General features: G+C 39.4%; 1 protein-coding gene across 1 annotated transcript; it reads left to right on the plus strand.

Annotated features, from left to right (window-relative positions):
• The first annotated feature begins 444 nt into the window (after positions 1-444).
• LOC119794652 (protein NLRC3-like) lies at positions 445-18332 on the plus strand. Its single transcript, XM_038302288.1, has 15 exons — positions 445-565; positions 1662-1687; positions 4297-4410; positions 4490-4612; positions 4697-4834; positions 5123-5254; positions 5704-5835; positions 7310-7396; positions 7506-7584; positions 9434-9659; positions 9736-11539; positions 11626-11799; positions 14111-14266; positions 17282-17328; positions 17414-18332. Exons 2-15 carry the CDS (start codon positions 1680-1682, stop codon positions 17938-17940), a joined length of 3747 nt encoding a protein of 1248 aa, XP_038158216.1. The 5' UTR covers positions 445-565; positions 1662-1679; the 3' UTR covers positions 17941-18332.
• The last annotated feature ends 87 nt before the right edge of the window (positions 18333-18419 follow it).

Here is an 18419-nt window from a genome sequence, read left to right on the forward strand (position 1 = left end):
TCTGCATAGTTATGGTAGCTGATTAAGGCAGTTTTTTTCATATTTTAAATGTAAATTGTCTTGTTCCATTGGCAAAGTGTCTCACTTACCTCCTCAATTCAAGAAAAAAAATTATTTATTGCAAGAACAAATGACTCATTTCGATTACATTTTTTTGCAGTGCAGTAGCTGTACCTGCTCAGCACATGAAACCAGTGCCAACCAATCAGCTGGTCTGTGTAGCAATAAGATGGAAGAATCTCAGCTCTATTCTGCTTTTGCCCTCAGCTAGAATTTATGATTAGAAAAATCATTGTGAGAAAAACTGCTCAACTGACCCTGATTGGTGAAGTTCTAAAGATTATGAACCAATTTATTCATGGCAATCGTACTCGTACATAGAAACACTCTGGGCCTGATTTTGAAAAGGTTTGTGTCTAGAAAAACAGAGTAACTAACTGTCTTATCATTATATAGCAGTTATCCCTGACCTTTGGTTTTATTGCTTGTAGCAAAGGTTGAGGAAATCAGAGCAGCAGTCGGAAAATAAAGCAGCGAGTCAGGACTGCAGGCTTCTAACAAAGAGGTAAAAACTGTTTTATTTCAATATTTAAGATACTAAAACCCAGAGTTTCCTCTACATTTGGAATCATTTCACACAGACGTACATTTTTACACTGGATAATATCGATGTTTAGATAAGTTATTTATTCTTAAAATAAGTGCATTTGTTCTTGGATTGAGGAGATAAAAGAGACATTTTGCCAATGGAACAAGACAATTTACATTTAAAATAAGAAAAAAAATGCAATGTCTTATTTCAAGCGAATATTATCTAATTAGATATTATGCACATGTACACTGCAAAAAATTGAAATCTAAATAAGTCATTTTTGCTAAAATTAAGTGCATTTTTTCATGAATTGAGGAGGTAAGTGAGACACTTTGGCAATGGAACAAGACAATTTACATTTAAAATAAGAAAAAAGAATTGCTTTTTCTTATTTCAAGTGTATATTATCTAATTATCTTATTTTAGGTGTAAAAATACTCATTCCATTGGCAGATCATCATATTTGGCTGCTCAAATTAAGGGTAAATAAACTTAATTTAAGACATCTTTTACTTAATTCTAGATGTTTTTTGCAGTGTAGTAAGACAATCTAATTGTGTTTTCTTATTCTTAAAGTAAATTGTCTTGTTCCATTGGCAAAATGTCTCTTTTACCTCCTCAATCCAAGAAAAAATGCACTTATTTTAAGAATAAATATAAAAATGTACTTTTCTAGACTATGATTTTTTTTTACAGTGAATGGAAAGAAAATCTAAATGTTCATTTTTTCCTTAAAATAAATGCATCTGTTCTTGAATTGAGGAGATAAAAGAGACATTTTACCAATGGAACAAAACAATTTACATTTTAAATAAAAAAGGCATTGTCTTATTTCAAGTGCATTTTGTCTAAATATTTTATTTTAAGAGTAAAAATCCTCATTCCATTGGCAAACTTTCTCATTTACCCACTCAAATTAAGGGTAGATACACTTAATTTAAGACATTTTTATTTATTTATAGAATGTTTTTGCAGTGTTGTTCCTGTGATTTTGTGTCGACTTCAGCCTCAGAGCAGCTGACGCCTCACTCTAACATAACATGTTTATTTTCTTCTCTAATCATCACAGATCCAAACAGCTTCCAACATGAACAGGTACAATATTCAAAACATGTTTTTCTGTCTGCTTTTCTGTCACTTATGCAATGGGAAAAAAAATGAAATTTAGATAAGTCCTTTTTTCTTAAAACAAGTGCATTTGTTCTTGGATTGAGGATTAAAAAGAAACATTTTGCCAATGGAACAAGACAGTTTACACTTAAAATAAAAAACATTGTCTTATTTCAAGTCCATATTATCTAATTATCATATTTTAACAGTAAAAATACTCATTCCATTGGCAGTCTACCTCATTTACTTACTCAAATTAAGGGTAAATCCACTTAATCTAAGAAATTAATACTTATTTCTAGATATTTTTTTTCAGTGTGGTTACATTGTAAAAACGATATAGGAATAGGTAAAAATGTCTTAAATTAAGTGCATTTACCCTTATTTGCGTAGGTAAGTGAGATAGTATTCCAATAGAATGAGTATTTTTACTCTTAAAATAAGATAATTAGATAAAATGGACTTGAGAGAAGACAATGCAATTGTCCTATTGCACTTAATTTAAGAAAAACTGACTTATCTAGATTTCGATTTTTTCCAGTGTACTTATTTTGACCACTCACCAAAAGGAGTTTTGAAAAAAGATGGACATTGATTTATGAGGCTCGTCATTTTATATAATGAGTTCTTGTCTGAAGTTGTGGATTTTTAGCTTCTCCGATAATCGGTCTCAGTTCTTCAGTTGGTTAATCTTATCTGTCCAAATAGAATAGAATAAAAATCTCCTCATTGTGACACAATGGGGAAATTCTGGTGTTTACAGCAGCTAAAAGATTATAGAAAAAAAATGGTCACACACACTACAAAAAATCTAAATCTAGATAAGTCATTTTTTTTCTTAAAATAAGCAGAGATGGGAAGTAACGAAGTACAAATACTTTGTTACTGCACTTTTCTGATATTTTTCCTTTACTTTACTACTTATTTTTATGGCGACTTTTTACTTCTACTCCTTACATTTTTACACAAATATCTGTACTTTCTACTCCTTACATTTTAAAAAATTGGCTCGTTACTTTAGTTTTGAATCATTTCAATGGAGTTACCGTTATTATTTTTCACGTCATCAATACCAAATTCAATCTAATTGGATGGGAATCTACGTTGCATTTGACGCACCACTACAAGATGAATCGACAGATTCGGCGGTATTCATTGGCGGCAAATCATTGCAGCTTGGTGGCGGTGGCGTTAGCATAGTAGCATGGACGACGAGATGATTGAAAATGAACACAACGGAGATCTAGTCCTATTGGCAGACATCCATTTAAAATGTAGGCAACGGCATGAAAAAAGTGGTTTCTACTTTTACTTTTATACTTTAAGTAAATTTACAAGCCTGTACTTTGTTACTTCTACTTGAGTAAAGAAGTTTAATCAGTACTTCCACTTTTACCAGAGTATTTTTTAACACAAGTATCTGTACTTTTACTCAAGTATGGAAAGTGAGTACTTTTGCCATCTCTGAAAATAAGTGCATTTGTCTTGAATTGAGGAGGTAAGTGAGACACTTTGCTAATGGAACAAGACAATTTATATTTAACATAAGAGAAAATAATTGCACTTATCATTGTCTTATTTCAAGAACACATTATCTAATTATCTTATATCAAGAATAAAAATACTTATTCCATTGGCAGATTTTTTTATTTACCTACTCAAATTAAGGTAAATACACTTAATCTAAGAAAATGTATTTATTTCTAGATCTTTTGTGCAGTGCAAATGTGGACATTAGAAAATTGTATAAGGATAACATAATAGTGAAGAGTTACCTAGAAAACGATCTAGAAATAAATAAAAATAAATTCTTAAATAATGTGTATTAACTCGTAATTTGAGTAGGTAAATAAGATTGCCAATAGAATGAGTGTTTTTACTATCAAAATAAGATATTTAGATAAAATGTAGTTGAAAATGCAAGTGTTTTCTTATTTTTAATGTAAACTGCTTTGCTCCAATGTCAAAATATCTCTTTTATCTCCTCAATCCAAGAAGAAATGAACTTATTCTAAGAAAAAATTACTTATCCAGTTTTTCATTTATTTTTAAGTACCAGGTGATGATATAAAATTATATATTGAACAAAGCTCTTTGTCCAAATTCTAACCGAGTTTTTAAATAGAATCTCTTTTTTTCCTTAACTTCATGCTAGACACTGTTTGGCACATGGTAAACTAAAAACAACAAAAACAAAATCCAGTAGGTTTAGATTTTAAACCCTTTTATGGTCCGTTCCAGTAAATCCAGTTGTGCAATCGTTTCCAGTACAAAGCTCATTGTTCTAAATACGACTGTTTCCTGAAAGAGAGCAATAAATGTTTAATGATTTATATTTATAACGACTTCCCTCTGGAATTTCATAAACTCATCATACAGTAGAAGCCATTCAAAATGTCCCCACTTTCTTTGATGTGGTCCCTCTTCAGTTCCTTTTTAAACATCAATCTTTGCACTAGAATATTCTTTCTGTCATGATTTGAGGACATTAAGATCCAATGGAAGCGCCATCCCCTGGTCAGAGCCTGTAATTCAGCTACAGATTTATATTATGCAGCATAAAACTCAGCTGATTGATATTTTTTCTGCATCAGGTCTACAGAGAAAAAAGGAGAGCCTCCTGAACCCAGCAGTATGTCTGTAATGAGCGATCACTCTGCAGATTATCCTCTGAACTTCAAAGCCAAGCGGGACCTTTTTGAAACAAGGTAAGGAACATTTCTTTCATTGGATCCACTTTATAGATCTATCTTCTGCTTTCTGTACATCCTAATTCTGCTTTTTTAGGGTTTCCTCCGACACACCTCTTGAGAGTAGACCCCCCTCAGACACTAGCTCTGTTTCCATGAGAAGTGACCAATCTGCCGGTCATCCTTTAAACTTTAAAAGAGCTGACTCGTTCAGCACAAGGTGAAGGTTCATTTATGCTTTTATGAACAAAAGCACCATAATTTTTACAGAACGTCTTCAGATCTTGTTTCTATCTTCTTTCAGTTCCAGCTCCAAAGTTTCCTCTGCGAGCGTCGCAGAGACGAGACGTGGCTCAGATTCTAGCTCTGTTTCCATGAGAAGTCACCAATCTGCTGGTCATCCTTTAAACTTTAAAGATGGACGAGAGGCATTGGAAACAAGGTGAACATTTACACCCATAAAGCCTAAAATATGGTCATATCTACACTACATCCAGGTCTACAGATCTAGGGTCAGGAAATAAAAACTTTCCTCTGTACACCTCACATTCTACAAAAAAAACTGTCTAGACCTATAACATAAGGTTGGAGCTAGAGAGATATATTTAGGAAAAACAGATGGAATCCTAAAGTATCCAGACTGAAAGCACGATTATTTGCACAAATCATTAACTAAACTCACATAGAATTATCCCTTTAAGATTCTGTTCTCATTCTCCTTGTTTTCCAGCTGCAATAACTTTTCCAAGAAAACATCAGAGAGGAGACATGGCTCAGATTCTAGCTCTGTTTCCATGAAAAGTGACCAATCTGCTGGTCATCCTTTAAACTTCAAAGATGAACGAGAAGCATTGGAAACAAGGTAAAAGTTTACATGCATGGTGCAGGAAAATGATGCAGTAGCTGCTGGTCATCTTCTATGCCATTATTAAATCTGTACATCAATCACTGTCTAATTTACCTATAAGTGCAGGTCCACATACAATAAAAAATTAGGTCAAAAGCGAGACTAGTTTTTCTGACCTTCCCACAATCCAGGGCTTGTAGGTCTGGATTCAGTAAAAAAGAGACCTTTCATCTCAGCAGACCTCACATTCTGGAAACAAACTGTTTAGACTGTTTAACCCTAATATTTGGAGCTACAGAGTATTATTGAGATAAAAACAGCTGCCACTTAAACAGTGCCATCGTAAAAAGGTAGCACCCAGATTAATAGGATGATTGCACCAATCATTTATTAAAACCATCTTACAATGATTAACCTCTTAAAGAACCTCTTAAGATCGTGTTTTCTTACTCCTTTTTTTCCAGCTCAGATAATGTTTCCAAGAAAACATCAGAGAAGAGACATGGCTCAGATTCTAGCTCTGTTTCCATGACAAGTGACCAATCTGCTGGTCATCCTTTAAACTTCAAAGAAGGACGAGACACACTGGAAACAAGGTAAAAGTTGACATCTAGGATCTCTGAAATGTAACCTGATGTGATCTTTTCCACCATCACTGAGACCAAGGCTGTGTCCAAACGTCTGCCCCATCACCATATAGAGGACAATATAGTGGTTACGCCATTTTATATGACTGTCAGAAGGTCTAGCGGGTGAAAAAGTAGTGGACTTAAAAGTTCCCACAATTCACCTTGAAATGCAGAGATCATCCATGGTCACTAGACGAGCGGGTATAACGCAGATTTATTTGCGAGAGTTCTCCTTGCAAGGCATCATGGGATTTGTTGGCGCAGGCACCATGCAGAGAGATGGAGTTACGATCCTCTGTCTGAATGGTCAGTTACAGTAGCAGCCATTCAAAATGGCAATACCCAGTCAAACGCCAGCAGAATGTCAGCCAACTTCCAGCCACTGGAGGGACCCCCTTCTTCACCTTGACGAGCATATTTTTTTACTCTGACTCCTCCCTTTCCATGAATTACAGGGTCTGACTGTCATGTTTGGATTTATATGTCTAACCTACATGCAGAACACTCGGAGGCAGATGAAAAGCTCAAAGGTTTATTAACAATAAATGTACAATGATATGAACAGGTCCAAGAGGGGGCTTGACTGGTCACGAGTGGTTCACCGCTGAGGAGGACAGAGCGATTAGTGAAGGTCCAGGTATATTGCAGGTTGTCAATGTTCAGGTCTATACCTGTTCTGGAGTGGAGCAGAGCTGCAGAGGGAGGGAAGCTTTAGGGGTCCAGAGGTAGTCGGCAGGCTGAGGGCTGAGGCGGAGGCAGAGCTTACTGAGTGTTGCAGGCAGATCTCAGACTGAGTTTCCTTCCAATTTATCTTCTGAGAGCGGGAAGGCAGATACTGACTGAGGCAGCTCTCCTGAATTCTACTGAGAACGGACAGGCAGATACCGGCAGTTTCAGGTATTCAGGCAGGATCAACCTGTGAGGCAGAGAGGAGAAAACGGGATCAGGCTAAGTTCACAAAAAGTCAGAGAACACAGACAGGCAGGTTGGCTCAAGCTTTGCTAACCATTACTGGCAAACACTCTGGCGCTGGAGTGAAGCCCTCCGCCTCCTTAAGTACGGATCTCCCGATGAGCAGATGGAAAACAGGTGGTGCGGTCGGCTCATGCTCCAGGAGATCTCGTGCGCCCTCTGGTGGAGAAAGTGGACAAACCTCCAGATCCCAACACTGACCAGGAGATGGCCCTTCTCTTTAGATCCTAATGTCCACAAATCATGACAGAAATAATATTTTAGTACAAAGATTGATGTTTAAAAAAGAATTGTAGTGGACCAGCCAAGAACCCATCAAAGAAAATGGGGAACTTTTAAATGGCTACTGCTGTAAGTGGGTTCACTCTTAAGTTCACTATATATAGTGCTTAAGGGATTTAGGGATTAGGGCGGACATTCGGACACAGCTAAAGATTCACTTTGTCTTCATCTTCATTGTTTCTGCCAGTTTTCCACAAAGGAAAGAAACGTCACTTGACTGTGTTTCCATGAGGAGTGATCAATCCAAGGATTACCCTCTTAACATCAAAGATGGGTGTGTACCTCACAAATGACCCCCAAAAACATCAGAATTTAAAACCCTCCATAAAGATCTTAACCCTCTGTGGTTATGTTTGTTTTTTTTTGTTGTGATTCTACCTCAGAGTGGACGAGCAGAGGACAGAAATGCTCAGTGATCGGTCTGCAAACCAAGATCCTTCGGAGCTGACGCTAATTTTTAAGGTTTCTATTGAACATTGCACACCGTTGAATAATTAAACATCTGTTCCACAACGACTAATAATGAGTAAATATCTTGTAATTGTCGCAGTATATTCAGTTATTTTGTAGCTTTATATGGATGATGATTAACTTTCTGTTAATAATTAACAGAAAACGGTAAAAGCAGAATAGAGCAGGTCTGCACTTTCATAAAACAAACATCCAAGAAAGCTCCCAACTGCTGGAGGGAAATAATTAAACCTGCCAAGTGCTGGAGGACAACAGAAAACTGATGAATACAGAGTTTTTGGTCAAAGGAAAAGGTCCAAACTCAAATGTCCCAGACCTGAAAACCCCTCCATACCAATCTACCATCCATCATGTTTCAAATGCTCCATCATTGTCTTTGTCCCCTAGAAAGAAAGCAGGAGATGAAAACCAGTTAAATCTTCTGCACAGTAAGCAGAAATGAATGGATGTCAGTGGACCATGAGGCCAGTCACACTGGTCATTTGGGAAGCACACTGTGAAATGATGAAGACTTTTGAAGACCACAAAGTTTAGATCTTGGACAGAGAGGACAAAGGGGTTTAAAAAAAAGGGTAAAAGTATCCATATTCCTCAAAAAGGAAAAGAAAACTCTGAACACAGAAACATTTTGGTGTTACAGCTCCATAGCTCTAACACCAAATCCAATTACTGAACTTACACCGAACTCCAATAACCCTGCAGAATAAGGGATGAGTCTTTGACTTGCATGAGACTTGAAAGAGTCATGGAGGCTTTGCCTCTAAAACAGCTTTACTCCAACTCCAATAGACAAAAGCTCAACAGTGTATTGGAATGGGTCTGTGAGTAAGGAAGAAGCTAGGTAGTGGATGTATCACGGATTTTGTTTTAAGTTGTTTTACCCACATACAGAACATTCAGGAGGGGGGAGGGTGAGTTGGGTCCAGGAAATCCTGTGAGTCTTGGAACTGACGGAGTTTCTTGTGAAAGTGAATGAATCTAGGGGAGCACAGAGGAGAGCGGATCAGGTTGAACGAAGCAGTGACCCTAAAGGTGCTCTGGGCTGTCAGCTGGGAAAAGCTTTGTAGATGTCTAAAGAACTTTGTTTGTAGATGTTTGTAGTGGCTGAATGTCTGGGCCTTCCCGACCCTGGATAAACAGAAGAAGATGGATGGATGGATCCATCCATCTCAATCATAAACCTGAAGGCTGTTTGCATCCATCACAGCTGTTTGGAGGACCTTTCCAACCCTGGATAGTAATCCCTAAAAGGTGAAGGGACGAGAGTTAGGTGCAGGGACTATAGGAGCTAAAAGTTAAGGTATTTGTAAGGACTGAGTTGGTGTTAAAACATTATCATAAAAACTGAGCTGATTTAAGGCCGTTTGTGGAAGTAGATAGAATTATCGGTTGGACTGCTGGTGCAATGCAATCCAAACCACATGGCTGAAACCACAACTTACCAACTCATGACTATAGAAATTCCAATGTAGAAATGACAGTAGAAAAAAACAGAACAAAGAACATAGCAGTACAAGTCTAAACACAATAAAAATTAGGTCTGCAGAGGAGATAACTATGGTTGACCTACTTGCCATTCATGGGTTTTTGCAAACAATGCACCTAAAAGCAGATCCCACACATTCTGGACACATAAAAAAGACTGCCATCCTAAGGTCTAAAATTGCTTAAGCTAGAAAAACTTGTTCATTTGTATTTGGAAATAATATCAAATTCCTGGTTTGTGTCCAGAAACTTGGCAAATAAAAATGATATGGAATTGTCCCACTATGCCACCCACCCTTTCTTCAACATTGGATTTATTTTTTGGGTGTACCTAACTTACATTATATCGTTTCAGGAGCTGGAGAACAATATTGTTGACTTTGTCAAGAATGAGCTGAAGAAGTTTCAGACTTCACTGCATCCAGATCCTTCACAACAGTTAAACAAGGTCAAGAAGGATGAGGAGGTTCTGCGGGGTGAAGATGAAGCCCAGAGGAGCACAAAGGAAGCTTTTTTAAATATCACACTGTACTTTCTGAAGTGCATGAAACAGGAGCAGCTTGCTGACTTACTGTACAGCAGTAAGTCAAAGATGCAAATATGTATCACCTTTAGTGTTTTATTTTGCACTTTCTTTAATTGTCTTTGCCATTCCAGAAATATTTGCTCCACTCTGTATAAACAAACTTAAATCCAACCTAAAGAAGAAGTTTGAGAGTGTATTTGAGGGGATCGCTAAAGCAGGAAGTCCAACCCTTCTGAACCAGATCTACACAGAGCTCTACATCACAGAGGGAGGGACTGGGGAGGTCAATGATGAACATGAGATCAGACAGATTGAAACAGCATCCAGGAAAGCAAACAGAGGAGAAACAACAATCAAAGAGGCAGACATCTTTAAAGTCCCACCTGGAAGAGATCAACCAGTCAGAACAGTGATGACAAATGGAGTGGCTGGCATTGGGAAAACAGTCTTAACACAGAAGTTCACTCTGGACTGGGCTGAAGGCAAATCCAATCAGAACATCCAGTTCATATTTCCATTCACCTTCAGAGAGCTGAATGTTGTAAAAAATAAAAAGTTCAGCTTAGTGAAACTTGTTCATTATTTCTTTGCTGAAACCAAAGAGGCAGGAATCCAAAGGTTTGACAAGTTCCAGGTTCTGTTCATCTTTGATGGTCTGGATGAGAGTCGACTTCCTCTGGACTTCCACAACAAGGAGATCCTGACTGACGTTACAGAGTCCACCTCAGTGGATGTTCTGCTGACGAACCTCATCAGGGGGAACCTGCTTCCCTCTGCTCTCCTCTGGATAACCACACGACCCGCAGCAGCCAATCAGATCCCTCCTGAATGTGTCAGCATGGTGACAGAGGTCAGAGGGTTCACCGACCCACAGAAGGAGCAGTACTTCAAGAAGAGATTCAGAGAAAAGAAAGAGAGCAAAAGGATAATTTCCCACATAAAGACATCCAGAAGCATTCACATCATGTGCCACATCCCGGTCTTCTGCTGGATCACTGCTAAGGTTCTGGAGGATGTTCTGAAGGCCAAAGAGAAAGCTGAGCTGCCAAACACCCTGACTGAGATGTACATCCACTTCTTGGTGGTTCAGACGAAAATAAAGAAAGTCAAATACGATCGAGGGTCTGAGACAGATCCACACTGGAGTCCAGAGAGCCAGGAGATGATTAAGTCTTTAGGAAAACTGGCCTTTGATCAGCTGCAGAAAGGAAACCTGATCTTCTATGAATCCGACCTGATAGAATGTGGCATCGACATCAGAGCAGCCTCAGTTTACTCAGGAGTTTTAACACAGATCTTTAAAGAGGAGACAGGTCTGTATGAGGAGAGCGTTTTCTGTTTCATCCATCTGAGTGTCCAAGAGTTTCTTGCTGCTTTGCATATCCGCCTACAGATCTCCAAGAACGACGCTGACTTGCCAAAAGAACAAAAGACTACCTTTAATATCTCCAAAACAAGAAAAGGTGTTACTCCACTGGGGAACTTCTACCAGACTGCTGTTGACGAGGCTCTGCAGAGTAAAAATGGACATCTGGATTTGTTTCTTCGCTTCCTCTTAGGGCTCTCCCTGGAAAGCAATCAGAAGTTACTAAAAGGTATTTTGTCATGGATAGGAAGCAATTCTGAGCCCAACCAGGAAACGATTGCCTACATCAAGAAGAAGATTGAAACCTGCACATCTACAGAGAAGTGCATTAATCTCTTCCATTGTCTGAACGAACTGAAGGATGATTCTCTAGTGAAGGAAATACAAACGTTCCTGAAATCAGGAAATCTGTCTCAACAAGAGCTGTCCCCCACCCAGTGGTCAGCTCTTGTCTTCATCTTGCTGTCGTCAGAAAAAGATCTGGACGTCTTTGACCTAAAGAAGTACTCTGCCTCAGAGAATTATCTTTTGAACCTACTCCCAGTCCTCAAGGCATCTAATAAAGCTCTGTAAGTTTGCACATTTCAAACTGTTAGAATGATGGGAAAAGCATAATGCATTCTGTTTTATGTTTTCTTTTTTTTTTCTTTTTTAGCTTGGATGGTTGTCACCTCTCAGAGAAAAGCTGTGAAGCTCTTGCCTCAGTCCTCAGCTCGAAGTTCTGCTATCTGAAAGAGTTGGATTTAAGTAACAACGACCTTAAGGATTCAGGAGTGAAGCAGCTGTGCATTGGACTGCAGAGTCCACATTGTAAACTAGAAACTCTCAGGTCAGACAAAATAACACAAATATAGAAAATCTCTTTAACCTCTTGATGCCTAATGCGGCAACCTTCAACAGACTTTGTATGTTATGCAAACAGTCTATATCACATGTGTTTCCCCCCAATGCCAGTTATTACCCATTCAGAGCAGACCTAGGAACCTTTGACAAGCACTTGTTTCTGGCACGACTGATCTCTGAGGGTGTCAGGATTGGTGAATGTTTAGCCCAATTCCAAACCGGCCCCTAAACACTAACTCTCCGTGTGCACGTCCTCACGGAGGGTCCTACACATTAAGTGCCGTCCCAAACCGTGTAGTGGGTAGGGCCAGTCGACCATTCAGCCCTTAAATAATGGATATGCGTCGGTGCAGACTCTCTGGAATTCGGTAGGAGGTGTAACAGGGGTCTTGTGGTGGAGGAAACGCGCTTCTCCAAATATAAGTAGAGCTGGTTTGCTGCATCTTCGTCACACTGACAGAAAATCACAAAACTTAAAAAAAACTTAATTCCAAAAAGGAAGGTCCTCTATGAAATAGTTTTATTTGACCGTATACATTTGTGTTTCCGTAGCAATGACTCCTTTCCTTTTCCACTGGATGAAAGAGGTCGTCCCATTCTCATTAATACCCCCCAACTTCAATCACAGCTGCGAGTGAGACTTCATTGGAAGTGACACTTGAAAGTTGAGGGTTAGGGGGTGGTTTGGGATTCAGTCTAAAACTAAGAATTCAAAACTGATATAAATTTTGACAACCACATAGAATAACATAAAATAAAGCATAACTGAGAACCCAAAATGAAAACTTAACTCCTTAAGCCCTGAGGGTCTTAGGAGCAATTTCCACCTGAAATTACATATGTGGATTAAAGCAAGTCCAGTTCCCAAACTTCAAATTGTAAATACAGTTGTTTGTATTTGTGTGACAGAAAGGCATTGAGGAATAATTTTCAGGTGGAACCACTATTTTAAATGTCCATGTCTGATTTATAGGTGATTAAACAAAGAGAAAATAAACACTGCAGAACATCATGAAAGCCCAGTGTGGAGTAAAAATGAGCAACGGGAGATGATTTGCAAGGAAGAAAAAGTTTTATTCCGCTCTGCAGAGGAGAACAACACAGATAAGCTAAGGACAGCTCCCTGTGTGATTCTGACTACGTCCTGCCCCACCTTTGCATTATAAAGACTCCTTACACACGGACATTGAGTCTTTCCAAGAGAAACACTTCATTAAAAGACATAAATATATGTTCAGATAATCTATGTTTTCCCCTTATCTAACCTAGGGAGGAAACTCCTTTTCAAACCTCCTTCCTTTCCCTACATCTCAGCATAAAGAATGGAACAATAGCTTCTCACTAATCACCATTATTCAGAAAGAAAAACCGGCACACTTTAATATTTAACCTTACTAACATTCAAGGAAAAACCACAAGTCACACCAGACTTAGTAGATCCACATCTTGTTTAAAACTAAGACGAATTTGGACTGAATAATTGAAGCATGTTTGTTGCAGAAAGGTTTTAGTGGGCAGTGTGCGAGGAGGAAATGGGATTTTGGTGGCCAAATTGTGCCAAATGCATTTTTCTACTCATATAAGGGAACCTGGCCAGAAAAATGAGCTGATTTACATTATTGGAGACCTTCTGCATAGGGCAAAGCATCAAGATTTAGCCGTTTCATTGAACTTTACCAATAATATCACCAAACCGAATAGAAAATAAGAATAACAGAGCAAGCTTATGTGACACGTGCCGATTACATCACCTGAAATGGTTGCATGATTACCTCCAACCCCTCCTTGGAAAGATCTGAGCCTCTAGTTTCCAATGATGGCGGCCATTAGGGGGCAGGGCCAAAAATGAATACCTGCTGTTGCATTACTCCCGCAGTCACACATGTAAGGTGGAATTTTAAATCTCCTTGTATTTGTTTACACAGCTATAAAACAAAAAGTATTTTTTTGAAAGATGTTTTACAAAATGTAAAAGGTGTGTGGATGAAACACCATGTGACTGTGTTTTGGACATTTCTATAAATAGATAAACATGAGCAGGTGTCAGTTGGGCCCTGTACCGGGACTGTTGGGCTCAAGGGGGTAAACAGAACCAGAAAAAAAGCGTCTATATATTATCATTGATAACTGTTCTCACAAATCTGCAGTAAACCGGATTTCTATATATTTTTGTGCAAAAATATATGTATATACCCTAAAATGTATATACATGTGTATAAATTCAGGCACCAAGGGGTTAAATACATGTCTTATACATATAACATAAGTCTTATGTTGGCCTGATGCTGTTTTTACAGGTTGTCAGGTTGCCTAATCACAGAGGAAGGCATTGTTTCAATTGCCTCAGCACTTACCTCCAACCCTTATCATCTAAAAGAGTTGGACCTGAGCTTCAATCATCCAGGAAAAGCAGGGATGAAGCTCCTTTCACATTTGAGACTGGAGACACTCAGGTATGTAAAGATTTCTGTAGCCACAAGAGACGGTGGTCTGAAAGCTAAGGACACCGACGTTCTACACCCTCATTTAGAATCATGCTTTAAACACTTTAACTCATTAAGCACCCATTGTTCTTCATTATTCTAAAGAATTCAGTAGTTAATATGAGTTCCATGCTTTGCAGCTAGAGAAACTAAAATCCAGGTTGCTGATGAAGATTCTCAGTCATCCAGGTCATAGTCATTCCGTAAAAGTTCAAAAAATATCCACTGGACTTGGTTTCCAAGATTTGAAGATGTTTCGCCACCTCTCCAGGCCCAACACGGAAGAGCGGCCTCCTCTGGACAAGACTCCGCAGTACACCTACACCTTGTGGACAAAGGACATTTTTTTTTGAGGACCAGAATGTTCACATTCTGGATAAACAAAATAGGTGGTTTGAGAGGGGCATGAAGGAAGCCATTATGTTAAGAGAGAAAAACCAACTTTAAACAGAGGTGGTGGACTCAGATTCCAGCTTCCAAAAACATACAATTCAGTTATAGACATGATCCCTTCCAGATATCACCAAACCCTCCACCCCATCATAGAGGAACGAGGGACCTACCCGCTCCAGCCGGTGAACAATACCTCCTTAACGACCGACTCTTAACAATCATAGACAGGTTTCAGGTATTACAGGAGACAACCCCCCCCTTAACGGCAACCCCGCCCTTTAATGGCCGAGCTTCAGAATCATAGACAGGTTTCAGATATTACAGGCTAACAATGGAACCAAACGACCCATTCATCGGTTACCATTTGTATGTTTCCAAGCGATACACGGCCTTGTCTATATAAGACTCACTGCGGATCCAGACATTTTAATTGAGAAGGCTTCCTGGTGGTGGCGAAACATTTTCAAATCTTGGAAACCAAGTCCAGTGGATATTTTTTGAACTTTTACGGAATAAAATCCAGGTTGATTTGAAGATGTTCTCCATCCACCAATCCCTTCGGTCAGCCCTCCTTCCCTCTTACTCTTCAATTAAATAATCAATTAATCCCAAAGGTAAATGAAATAAATATACAAAGAAGGAAAAACAAACACAACAGTTCTGTTAGCTCTACGCCTGCCGAAGACACAGACGTCCATCCCCGTGAACACTGGGACGGAACTCAATGGGAAAGGAAACGATTCTGATTTCTTATTTCAACCGTTGTGTATATTAGCTGCGACATATGAATCAAGATGCTATGACCGAAAAAATTTGATTGACAGATGACCGTTGATATATGATTGGATGAATTTAGGTGTTCAGGCTGACGTAGAACTAACTGGCCTGCAGAAGATATAGGAGAAGAAACAAAAGAGATTTTAAGACAGCATTTTTTTAATAGAAATTTTCTAACTTTTGTGGCAATATGGTCTGATAAAGAGTACATTTACACTCACCGGCCACTTTATTAGGTACACCTCTCCAAATGCTCGTTAACACTTAATTTCTAAGCAGCCAATCACATGGCGGCAACTCAGTGCATTTAGGCATGTAGACATGGTCAAGACAATCTCCTGCAGTTCAAACCGAGCATCAGTATGGGGAAGAAAGGTGATTTGAGTGACTTTGAAAGTGGCATGATTGTTGGTGCCAGAAGGGCTGGTCTGAGTATTTCAGAAACTGCGGATCTACTGGGATTTTCACGCACAACCATCTCTAGGGTTTACAGAGAATGGTCCGAAAAAGAAAAAACATCCAGTGAGCGGCAGTTCTGTGGGCGGAAATGCCTTGTTGATGCCAGAGGTCAGAGGAGAATGGCCAGACTGGTTGGAGCTGATAGAAGGGCATCAGTGACTCAAATAACCACCCGTTACAACCAAGGTGGGCAGAAGAGCATCTCTGAACGCACAGTACGTGGAACTTTGAGGCAGATGGGCTACAGCAGCAGAAGACCACACCGGGTGCCACTCCTTTCAGCTAAGAACAGGAAACTGAGGCTACAATTTGCACAAGCTCATCGAAATTGGACAATAGAAGATTGGAAAAACGTTGCCTGGTCTGATGAGTCTCGATTTCTGCTGCGACATTCGGATGGTAGGGTCAGAATTTGGCGTCTACAACATGAAAGCATGGATCCATCCTGCCTTGTATCAACGGTTCAGGCTGGTGGTGGTGGTGTCATGGTGTGGGGAATATCTTCTTGGCACTCTTTGGGCCCCTTGGTACCAATTGAGCATCGTTGCAACGCCACAGCCTACCTGAGTATTGTTGCTGACCATGTCCATCCCTTTATGACCACAATGTACCCAACTTCTGATGGCTACTTTCAGCAGGATAATGCGCCATGTCATAAAGCTGGAATCATCTCAGACTGGTTTCTTGAACATGACAATGAGTTCACTGTACTCAAATGGCCTCCACAGTCACCAGATCTCAATCCAATAGAGCATCTTTGGGATGTGGTGGAACGGGAGATTCGCATCATGGATGTGCAGCCGACAAATCTGCGGCAACTGTGTGATGCCATCATGTCAATATGGACCAAACTCCCTGAGGAATGCTTCCAGCACCTTGTTGAATCTATGCCACCAAGAATTGAGGCAGTTCTGAAGGCAAAAGGGGGTCCAACCCGTTACTAGCATGGGGTACCTAATAAAGTGGCTGGTGAGTGTATATATATATTTAAGCCAGAATGATTTGACATTGAAATATGATTTCCCTACGACTTTAAACACCCTGTTAGGAGAAAGCTACACCTCTGTAGGAGTGTCTTGTAATACTGTCTGGGGGGAGATGTCGTAGAACAAGTCAGTTGCAGACAGTGGCGTCACCAGGGGGTGGCTAGGGAAGGCCATAGCCACCTTGTGAAATGACCTGGCCAACATCAACCCATTAATATCATGGTTTATGGAACAAGACCCACGTGCGCCCCCTTGTGGTAGATGAAGAGGGGGAACTCCAACACAGAGCCCATTCTAAATTGCCCTTGTTGTTTCCTGAACATGTCCATAATCTGATGATAGAAAATGAAGTTTTCTTTTTCCTCTTCAGAACGGACTGTGGTGGAGAATGGACGCTACAGGCAGGACTGAGAAAGTGTAAGTCTGCTTTAACCTAAATTATCTGAAAAACATATGAAACAAACATATTTATCCTGAATGATGTAACTTTCCTAAATCGCAGATACTCGTGGACTGACTCTGGATTCAGAAACGGCACACAGAAACCTCAAACTATCTGATAACATCAGAAAGGTGACAGCGATGACCGAGACCCAAGCGTATACTGAGAACCCGGAGAGGTTTGACCACTGGCTCCAGCTGCTCTGTGCAGAAGCTCTGACCGGTCGCCATTATTGGGAGGTTAAATGGGAGGGGATGGTGAGCATCGGAGTGACTTACAGAGGGATTGAAAGGAAAGGGAACAGTGTCAGTTGTTTGCTTGGTGGGAATGATAAGTCCTGGACTCTTTACTGTTCAAAGAACGGTTACTTTGGGTTTCACGGTGACAAAAGGAAAGATGTCCCACAATCCTCCTGTGTCTCCGACAGAGTGGGCGTCTATCTGGACCATCCGTCTGGGACACTCTCCTTCTACATAGTGTCCTCTGACAAACTCATCCACCTTCGAACCTTCGGCGCCACATTTACTGAACCTCTTTATCCTGCTTTTCGAGCTTTTCCTGGTTCTTCAGTCTCTCTGGAGGATTAAAAACTGTTTTCAATCTTCTGATCACTTCATCTTTTAGGTTTAGTCTAATGATTCTGCCAGTGGCTTTTTACAGCCGCCTGTTTTTATTTAAAACAAGAGGGAAATATAAAGATTACATGTATTATACATTCAACATTTAGTAAACTGTTGAATGTTGAATGCTGAAAAAAAATAGAAATCTAAAAAAGTCATTTTTGCTTAAAATAAGTGAATTTTGTCATGATTTGAGGAGGTAAGTGAGACACTTTGCTAATAGAACAAGACAATTTACATTTAAAATAAGAAAAATCAGTCACATTGTCTCATTCCAAGTGTTTTTCATCTAATTATCTTATTTTAAGAGTAAAGACACTCATTCCATTGGCAGATCATCCTATTTACCTGCTCAATTAAGGGTAAATACACTTAATTTAGCGAAATATTTATTTATTTTTTGGATGGTTTTTCAGAGCTTAGATTTATTGTTTGATTTATTTTTT

The sequence above is a fragment of the Cyprinodon tularosa genome, unplaced genomic scaffold, assembly GCF_016077235.1.
Source record: "Cyprinodon tularosa strain WSP-4 unplaced genomic scaffold, ASM1607723v1 ctg486, whole genome shotgun sequence".
NCBI lineage: Eukaryota > Metazoa > Chordata > Actinopteri > Cyprinodontiformes > Cyprinodontidae > Cyprinodon > Cyprinodon tularosa.

What these genes read in the sequence shown, in the direction of transcription:
- LOC119794652 (XM_038302288.1), top strand. An exon ending in CGAGACACACTGGAAACAAG is followed by an intron (nt 5,836 to 7,309) that starts GTAAAAGTTGAC and finishes TGTTTCTGCCAG; the next exon opens with TTTTCCACAAAGGAAAGAAA. An exon ending in CCTCTTAACATCAAAGATGG is followed by an intron (nt 7,397 to 7,505) that starts GTGTGTACCTCA and finishes ATTCTACCTCAG; the next exon opens with AGTGGACGAGCAGAGGACAG.